The 10,542-nt window shown below is 42.1% G+C and overlaps 1 protein-coding gene across 2 annotated transcripts in view; it reads right to left on the reverse strand.

The window, feature by feature from the left end:
* The window catches only part of MED12L (mediator complex subunit 12L), a 176,141-nt gene that overhangs the window by 37,834 nt on the left and 127,765 nt on the right, over window positions 1–10,542 (reverse strand). For both annotated transcript variants that reach the window (XM_082223819.1, XM_082223818.1), the window contains exons 23-26: window positions 8,895–9,015; window positions 6,021–6,116; window positions 3,638–3,751; window positions 1,282–1,484 (exon numbers count right to left, since the gene is read on the reverse strand). In XM_082223819.1, the coding sequence (XP_082079945.1) occupies window positions 1,282–1,484; window positions 3,638–3,751; window positions 6,021–6,116; window positions 8,895–9,015 (534 nt within the window). The remainder of the gene's footprint in view (window positions 1–1,281; window positions 1,485–3,637; window positions 3,752–6,020; window positions 6,117–8,894; window positions 9,016–10,542) is intronic.

A 10,542-nucleotide genomic window follows, 5' to 3' on the forward strand; every position in this document is an offset into this window, starting at 1 on the left:
ACATTAATCACAGCAAAGGCAATGTTTGTTTGTTTTGCTTGTAACGCATAACAAAAAAATCAACATTGTTCAGGATGAGTCAGATTCATGCTAGCACTGTGAAAAAGCTATAAAAAAAGGTAAAGGTACCCCTGCCCGTGAAAAAGCTATACTTTACATTAAATCCAAGTCCATTATGCAAAATATTTAACAAGGAAGAATTTAGTTAAATATATATATATATATATTCTTTTAAGACAAACAATCTTTTTCTCTGGTTCTACTTCTCAGGTATTCTGTCAAGAGCATTTACATGCCGCTGACTGAATACTTCCTCTTTAAAAAGGAAATCACAATGTTAAGCTAAACTCTCAAACGAATTCCAGCTGTAATCACAACTATACTCATTGTATGTTTGAGAAAAACTTCATGGCACAAGGAGGACAAGAATGGTGGGATCACAACCCCACCTGCACAGCTCTCCTATCTGTTGAGAAGTTCAAGCATGGGCACAAAGTTTACATGGGAGCCACAACCATAAAATCTAACGTGCCTAGACCTGAATTGTGCAACTAATTCCTGAATATAGCATAGGCTATCAGCTGCACAGTTAGAGGCTTGTTCTTTCCGGGTTTAATCAATGAGGCTTGGGGGCTGGGTAAACCGGTCACAGCTTCCACTGCCCCTAAGAAAACATGGGTTTCGTTTCGTTTTTGTTTAACTAAGGTAAGATTGTGTGTTCCAGTGTACCCCAAGAGGCTTCGCATGGCCAGAGTGTGGACTTGTTCTCACATGTGTGTACCTGACTCAATCTTCATCCCTTGATTACTCAGCCAAAATATGGGAACTTTGGATAGATATCTGGCAATATCAAAGTCAGTCTGGACAGATCAATCTATGACAGCTCATTCACACACGAGTCATCACTTGATGCCATAGTTGCCAACAGTGTATTCAAGTTTATAGGAGGAAATGACCTAGAAGCCCTGACAACCAAACCCATATTACATTCACGCTCCAACTTTTCCTCCAAGAAGCTCAAGGTGGCTTATTCATTCCCTCTCCCTTTTTTATACTCATGAAAACCCTGTGAAGATTAAGCTAAGGTGTTGTGGCTGGCCCAGGTCATCTTCAGGGTTGAATGGCTTCCCCAGCTACTTTCCTCTACCCCCATCACCCACCTATATTTATGAAAGCATGTCATGACTGTCTTTGCATCCCTGGAATATGGCAACAATGATTACTCTGGAAAAATAAATTCATATATACAAATAAACAGAGAAAAACAAAGGGTTATGCTACCTGCTGGCATATACTTCTTAGCACATATCTAGCATATTCGCTGAGGCTAGCAGTTTCTATGGAGAAAGGTTTTCCACATGATTTCAAAGAATGTGAGGCGGCATCCCATATCTCATCTTCATTAAGGTCGCCTAGTAATCTTCGCACTGAGTAATCTGACTTCTTCAAGGAGGGCATGCTATTGCTTCCAATTTCCGCATCACCTATGGAGTAGAAACAGCACAAAGATAAAGAGTATTATTACTGTTTACCGTATTTTTCGCTCTATAAGACACACCCGACCATAAGACGCACCTAGTTTTTAGAGGAGGAAAACAAGAAAAAAATATGTTCTGAATCTTTTATTTCTGTAGAGCCTCTTTTCAAAAGCTTGATTTTGCAAGTGAACAGTAGAAGCATTTTAACAGGCATTAGTGCTTGGATTTCATTCTCTCACAGAAAGCCCCAGGAAAAAAATGGGATCATCTGGCCACTTGGAGAGACAAAGGCACATGGTTTGGGCAGTGATGGACTCCAAGACTGACTGAAGAGGGAAAACAAGATTAATGTTCTCCTGTCTGTTTGTCAAGTTGCTCAGGGGGCTAACCAAGGGCTGTCACATAACCACCTCACAACAACCCAGTGAGGTTAAGGTGGCCCTCTCTGTGCAGCGCCTCTCCCGTAAAGCGGGAGGAGAAACGGAGTCCCTTCCGTTTCTCCTCCCACTTCACTGAAGAGGCGCTGTGCAGACAGAGAGAGCTGCGCAGCGCCATTCACTCCATAAGACGCACACACATTTCCCCTTACTTTTTAGGAGGAAAAAAGTGCATCTTATGGAGCAAAAAATACAGTAACTATCAAAAACAACCTGGGCAAGCGCCACAATTTAAGAAGGATGTTGACAAGCTGGAACGTGTGCAGAGGAGGGCAACCAAGATCATCAAGGGTCTGGAAACTAAGCCTTGCGAGGAGCGCTTGAAGGAGCTGGGTATGTTTAGCCTGGAAAAGAGGAGACTGAGAGGAGATAAGATAGCCACCTTCAGATATCTTAAGGGCTGTCACATAGAAGAGGGAGCATGCTTGTTTTCTTCCGACTGAATATTCAGGAAAAAAACTTTCTGAAAGTCAGAGCTGTTTGGCAGTCGAACAGACTCCCAGCGGTGATGGACTCTCCTTCCTTTGGCGATTTTTAAGAAGAAATTGGATGGCCACCTATCATGGATGCTTTAGCTGAGATGCTGCATTATTAGTGTACTTTGCAGTATCATTAACTTTAGGCTTAACATTAAAAATAATGAGCTAATACAATACTAATGATATTAATTAATACCATCAAAGCTTCAGAGTCCTGCACTAGCCTGCCTTGAGAGACACTGAGAAGGCACTCCCTTCACCTACCTACAGTTTTAAGAGGGGGGGAGTTGGGTTGGGGCTGGGGAGAGGATATTTGATGACCCTGGGGTCTATTCCAACTTCGATGATTCTATGATTCTAAGCAATCTTGCTGAAGCTGAATTTTTACACCTACTGGGTAGCAGGAAATAGAAGAATTTAATACAAACGCCTCATCTATTGTAGGATTAATCCTTAAAACATCAGATTTTAAGATATAACTGGAGCTCAGGGATGGGGCACTTCTGGTCCCTTATCTTCCCTGATGACTGGTCATGTTGTGTGGGGCTGGTGCAAGTTCAACATCTGAGGGGAACGGATGGACCCATGCTCTAGACAATGTATCCAGTCAAAATCAAAATCAAAATTTAGTAGGATTCTATGCTTGCCTAAAGGCAAAGGGTAAAGGGACCCCTGACCATTAGGTCCAGTCACGGACGACTCTGAGGTTGCGGCGCTCATCTCGCTTTATTGGCCGAGGGAGCCGGCGTACAGCTTCCGGGTCATGTGACCAGCATGACTAAGCCGCTTCTAGCGAACCAGAGCTGTGCACAGAAACGCCGTTTACCTTCCCGCTGGAGTGGTACCTATTTATCTACTTGAACTTTGTGCTTTTGAACTGCTAGGTTGGCAGGAGCAGGGACCGAGCAATGGGAGCTCACCCTGTCACGGGGATTCGAAGCGCCAATCTTCTGATCGGCAAGCTCTAGGCTCTGTGGTTTAACCCACAGCGCCACCCGCGTCCTATGCTTGCCTATTCAGAAGTAAATCTCACTGAATTTGATGAAACTTACTCCCATGTAAGTGTGTGTGTGTGTGTGTGTGTGTGTGTGTGTGTGTGTAAGACTTCAGCCTCACAGGGCAAGCCTAAGTATGTCTACTGACAAGTAAGAGTCCCCCAAATTCAATGGAACTTTCTCCTAGGAGACTTGGTAAGGGGCTGCAACCTTAACCATGAAATGAAGAACATTAAATGTGATCTTACCAAGCATCAGTATCGCTTTCAGCACAGCAAACACAGCACCCACTTCTATGCTGTTGTGAGCAGCAGTTAAGAGGTGACGATCACAAGACGATCGAATTCCTGGGAAAGATTTCCCTGCAGAAAAAGAACAAGCATTTTTTCATTGTTATTGTTTTTAGTGAACTTGGCTTTATTCTCCCCACCTAATTTTACTAGGCTTCTTAACACTGCGGTGGACCTATTTTCTGGTGCAAGTGCAAGGATGTCAATACTATCAATACTACAAGTCTTAAAACAAATGGCCCAATGTACACACGTGCCTGCCCAAGGCCACATCACACACTATAGAAGCAAGTACATATTCAATATTCAAACACTGTCAATGGAAAGTATCAATTTAGTATGCAGTCTGAAATACCCGGTGTGTGGTTCATGCACCATGATTTTGTGATATAATGCAGTTTTTTAAAGTTAAGTGTGTGTGTGCGCGCACCCCCTCCGCCTTATCTTCTAGAGGGCAGTGGGACTCAGATTTTAACTGCAATGTGAACATTTCATCCAGTTTTCCACGAATGGATGCAAGGGGGAAGGCAGTGGGCAACTTAATTGAATAGTACAAACTATGATTTATTTAACAAGGAGGAAGGAGAAGGGAAGGAAGCAACAACAATTCAGCTAAGTATACTGTTCAAAATTAGTGTCTAAACAACAAATAGGGCAGGATGAAATCAAATAAATTAGCTATCCTTGAGGTGATCAATTAGAGGCCTGGCTGCTGCCACAGAGTCCTGGTCTGTCACTCACTCACAGGCTGTGTGAAGGCTAAAAATACTGCTCTGCTGTCTGCTCTGCTGTTATTTTCATTCACAATCACTGTCATCTTCGCAGTCTCTTTTTCCTCTCTCAAATCTTTAAGGGTGTGTACACACAGTGTAATAATGTGCATTCCATGTCGGATGCGGGCACATCTTTAGGGTGATGTACACACAACATGGCTGCCACTTCATCCCTGTCGCTTACTGTGGGTTGATCTAAAGCGATTTCTACAAGAACAGTTTTTTATCTGTTTTGTGCTGCATTCATTGGTCCCCTCCTATTGGGGAGCACCTAGTGATGTTCTGCCAGTGCTTAGCGTGCGTGAATAGACTGACTGAGTGGAGTAAATCAATGCATACTGCTTCATAAACACAGCCACCTGTATGTAAAGACAGCATGGATAGCACCTCTCCCTTTTGGCAATGCTATCGTGCGAAGGTAAGTATATTAAGAGCTATGTAAAAAAGTGCTTTGTGAAGAAACGAGACCTGATTGTTTCAAATCTACGTGTGTACACGGCCTAACACTCTTTTCTTGAATCTCTTCAACCAACTCACCTCAGAACTCTCTCACCAACTTTTCAGAATGTCCCTATAGAAGGACTTAAGGGCTAAAAGTTATAAGGAAAAAGCAGAAATATGCTTCCAAAACAACATACCAGGTGGTCCTTTGAACGAAATGGGTGTTTAAGGCTATAGGTCTGTGTCTCAGCAATGTCAATTTAAATTGGATTTTATCCACTGCTATTCCAACTCTCAGTAAACCCCCCGAAGTGAATAAACATGACTAATTTATTCTGTATACACTCTACACATTTAAAACACATTCAAAGTGCGCGCGCGCGCGCGCACACACACACACACACACACACCTCAAAAATGGATAAGCAACAGTGCCCAGAATTCTTTGATGGAAAGAATGAGCTTTAGGCGTATTGTGTGTACTCAATAATTTCAGCAGCCCTACTCCAAAAAGAATGCTGTTGATGATGTTGTTAAATTTGTAAAAAGGTAAAGGTAAGGGACCCCTTGGATGGTTAGATCCAGTAAAAGGCAACTATGGGCTTGTGGTGTTCATCTCACTTTCAGGCCAAGGAAGCCAGCGTTTGTCCACAGACAGCTTCCCAAGTCATGTGACCAGCATGACTAAACTGCTTATGGCCCATGGAAAACCATGACGGAAGCCAGAGCGCATGGAAACGCAATTTACCTTCCTGCTGCAGTGGTGCCTATTTATCTACTTGCACTGTTGTGCTTTCGAATTGCTGGCTTGGCAGAAGCAGAGACAGAGTAAAGGGAGCTCACCCCGTAGTGGGGATTCGAACCGCCTACCTTCTGATGGGCAAGCACAAAAGGCTCAGTGGTTTAGACCGCAGCGCCACCTGCCCTTTACAGGGCGGTTCACAGCACAGAATTACAATTAAAAAAAAAACCACAAAATACATAATCAAAACAAAAACAAAGAAACAAAAATAGCCTCCCATTCTCCTTTGCCAAGTGAACCTTTGGAGTCAGCATTATAAAATTCCTCTGAGAAACTGGAACAAAAGGCAAGACAGAAAGTCTGGAAATAGGTTTGAAGTATTTACCAGTAGGCAGCAGGGAAACCTCAGGTGTTTGAAAGAGGTGGAACAGAAGCCTGCATGTCATCCTTGCCCCAGGCTCAGCATCTGGATCTCCACAAGCTGTGGGAAAAGGATGCGAACCAATCATTACACTACTGGAAACTAGCATTTGATTCCTAATATTTTATCTGAGCAGAAGTTTGAATCTAATTCATAACACTTTTATCAAGCAAACATAGAAAGTAAGAGCTTGAACAGCAATACTGAGAAAAATAGTAATGCTCTGCAAAACAATGATCCAAACAATTTTTCATTTAAATGTTATTTTAGTCAACACCGCATTGCTCTCTTAACTTTTTCTATCTAACAATTGTTTTATTTGAAACACACACACACATACACACACACACACAAATGTTGGGTTTGCTTAGCAGGTGCGTATTGACAAGGCGGCTTGTGAAAGAAAATGAGAAATATGAAAAATGTGAGCATGAGATTTTTCTGCAGCTTAACTGGGTAAAAGAAGAGAATGTTATCAAGATTTACTTGTGGGAAAATAAGAAGTGTCAAAAAAAAAAAAGCTTGTCTGGATGACGAGCACAAATAATGTCAAAGCTGAGAAAAAGCCAAAAATTCCAGAAACATCATAATGTAATGCCATCAGAGTGTGGGAAGATGACTACAGCTCATAACTTTGCAACATGCTGGCAGAAAACCAAAACCAGCAGAAATAATGTACTTACTTACTTTAAATATTTGTAAAACTGTCATAAAAATACAGTACAGTGTACACCATGCAAAAATTGCAACAACCATAAAAACTTAAAGTAACACATTAGTAAAAACATCCATAAATACTGTTTGGATAAAAGAATTCAAATTTCAAAGGTCTGTCTAAAAAACACTGTTTATAGGCAATGTGTAAAAGGCGACTAGGATTATTCCTCTAGCGGCAGGAAGTGCCACAGTACAGGGACTGCCACACTCAAGCCTTGGTCCCTAATAAAAACTGGCCAAAGCTCAGGGGCTTGGTGAACCATCAGAAGTGCTCCATCAGACAATATAAATACCGTATTTTTTGCACCATAACACTCACTTTTTTCCTCCTAGAAAGTAAGGGGAAATGTCTGTGTGTGTTATGGAGTGAATGTCTGCAGGTGGCGGGGGGGGGGGAATTTGCTGCAGTTGTGAGCAGAGGATCCATGGTTCCCCTTCCTTCCCTCCTCCATGGTTACAAAGCATGGATCCACATGGATCCTCGGGATTTTTGCATTGGGCTACTCCAAACTCACTGTCAGATCACATGTCTGTGGCCACAGCATGAACCACAAAAATCATATATCCACTATTTCGTTTACAATATTTTTTTCCTTGTTTTCCTCCTCTAAAAAATATGTGCGTGTTATGGTCTGGTGAGTGTTATAGAGAGAAAAATACGGTAATTGAGGTGGACAATAAGGGATCAGAAAGTTCTTCAAGTACTTTGGGCCAAGTTGGTTAGGGCTTTGTGAATTAACACAAGAACCTTGTACCTGCCTGGTAGCAAACTGGCAAAAATTGCTTGATTACAGAAGTAAGGACAACACTGACCCCATTCCCATGGACTTTGGAACAAACATCTGAGGTCCCAAAGCCCCTCACTCTCATGCCCACCCAAATGAACCATGGCTCTTCCCAAAACTGAACCCTAGGCTGTTTATAAGGTATGCATCATCAAACAAATACCCAACATGTGGCCCCTTTAAGAGAAACTTTTAGAAACCTCGACAGCTGAGTCAGAGGTGTGCCGTGGCTGGAGGAGTCAGTTGCTGATTTGTGTGGCTCCCAGGCCTCATCAAGAATAAAGCTGAATTTGCCTTCAACTCAGCTTGTGGTGTGTTCACAGAAGCAGCAAAAGACAACAGAAGTGCTACCCATTGTTCCCCAAAACTGAGGCTTGGAGTCATAATGTGGATTTATAGTGCAAGCAAGCAATGAAAAAACAAAATAGCACCAAGCTATATAGACAGAACAGGAAGTGGCTTACTGGCGTAGTTCCATTGCTCCCCATTTCCGTTTCAACCACCCCAGATGTTTCTGTCCTTCCACCCTCACCACAACCAGGAAGTTGTGGAGGTTTTGGGTGGCTGTCTGCTTGGTTTTTAATATCTTAAACCACCACTACTCCAGTACTGAACATAAGAATCACCTGCTGAATCAAGTCAATGGCCATTCAGTCCAGCATTCTGTTCTCACAATGTCCATACAAAATCATACTACTGGTGAGCTCTTTGACTGAAGAGTGAGTAAAACAACTTTTGCTCAGGAGAGACTCCTGGCCTCCAGATTTGCTTTTCGGTTATGTTATCATCCACTTTGCCTAATCTAGCAGGGGAAAGCAGCACCTTTCGATATCCAGGGAAAGGTGGTGGTTGTTGGTTTCACCCTTGGCTTTTGACACCTTGAGTGCAATCCTAGGCATGTCTACTCAGAAGTAAGTCCAGCAAAGTTGAAGAGGACTTGCTCCCCAGTAAATGTGTGTAGCTTGCAGTCTAAGAAAGAAGGGAAGATAGAAAGAAGGAAGGAGTGTGGGCTGGGGAAAAGATGAAGACTGCAGAAGTAGAGAAGAATGGATAATCTAAGATGTGAAATAAGATTAGCATGTACAGAGTCTTTCAGTCCTACATAATTGAGTCCAGCCATGTAGTTCTGCAGTTCAGTCCCAGCTATGTAAATCCATGACCACTACACTTAATCAGCCAAACACATTTAGAGCATTCTGCTTATCTATGCTTTAAAAAAAGAAAGAAAAATCCCTAGATTCCAGAAAATGGTTTTATATGATTTACCATCCATACATGGAACCATTTTTGCCTTCCAGTTCGAAGAGCAAAGTGTGGTTTTCAATATGTCACTCACCTGCTGTAAGTAAAGAAGGAAGTGCAACGTGCTGAACAACATCCTCTAGGAAGAAACATTGCCGGGCTATGAGGATTGCAACAAAGGTAGCCAATGAATCATGGAACGATAGGTCACTCACCTTAAAGGGCAAAAAAGGACAAAAATGTTGCTAATTAAGCAGTTCTAATTAATCAGTTTGTGTCTTCTATACTGAAAGGAGAAATCCACTCCCACAATCATATGACTCAGCTGGCAGCAAATGAGAAGGTGACCTCCCACAAGCACAAGAAAGATGGGGAATTACCTGATATCTGGACCCTTTATACAGATCTCTTTGCTTGAATGTCTGAGCACCAGGTTATTCTGGAATCTCGATCATCAGCCATCCCATCCCCTTTCCCTCATTTGTATGCACAAAACATGTTGCCTTGATTTATTATGATTGTAGTTTGTACTGTTTGGCTGTATTTGTTTTTGTTTCTTTTTTGGAAAATAAAACAAAAAAGACTATGCATAAAAGACAGTGTGTGTGTGTGTCTGTGGCAAAGGCTGGGGACTGGTTCAGACACAACAAGAAACCATGATTTAGAATTACGTGAGTGAGCCCTAGGGGTGTGGATATCTTCCTCTCACACAGAACACAGAAAGTTGCCTTATACTGAGCCAGGCCGTCGCTCTATTTTATCAGTTGTGTCTAATGCAATTCCCTACAGGTGCTCTTCAGGGTTTCAGACAAAGATTTTTACCAACCCTACCTGGAAATGGCACATATTGCCTTTTCTTTTCTTTCAGTGAGTTTCAGCAATTTCCATACTTCCCCTTTCATACCAAACCATCATTTATAATTAATTGTTCATGTGCATGCTTTTACTTTTGCATGTTCTGTGTATTATATGCGCTTTATTGCACAGGCTTTATTATGCTATTTTTATTACCTTCACTTGTCTGTAAAAATCTGTTTGCTGTTTCTTTCCTCAAATTTTTTTATAAAATTTATTTTATTTTATTTATTTATTTTGGCTACAACCTGAACTTGGTTGACCAATAAACTTTGGATTGGATATAGTTACTTCTGTCCGAGCAAACATGCCCTCCAAATCAGAATTGCAAGCCATAGTTTGTTGGCTGTAACAGATGGAATTCCAGATGGCATTAAGTTATTCAAGGGAAACTCTAATTTACTATACATGTAAAGCACATGGCTCACCCCAAAGGATTCAGGGAACAGCGGTTTCCCCTTTACGAAGCTACAATTCCAAGCACCCTTAACAAACTACAGTTCCCAGGACTCTTTGGGGGGTTTGTCATGTGCTTTAAAACTTTACGCATATGGTGTGTACACATCCTGAGTTGTTTCTTCTGTGCTATTTTGTACTTTCTCCACTGTATGAACCCAGCTAGTCAGATAAGCAAGGCTGATGACATCGCTAGGTAGTGAAATCAGATTAGGCAGCATGGTGCTGGCCCTGAGGACAAATGAAAGAGTATTGTCCTTACCTAAGAAGAGGGAGGAAGGAAACAACATGTCTCAACAGTTAAGGCAACCACAGCACAACATAGCGAGACAAAGAGAGTCCACACAGTTGTCACTGCAGTGAGAAATGTTCCTTGCTTCATTGCCGCATGTTGTACCAAGACAGGGAACCATGGCCTACTGCCCCAGTTA

Source organism: Podarcis vaucheri, assembly GCF_965113315.1.
Source record: "Podarcis vaucheri genome assembly, chromosome: 5".
NCBI lineage: Eukaryota > Metazoa > Chordata > Lepidosauria > Squamata > Lacertidae > Podarcis > Podarcis vaucheri.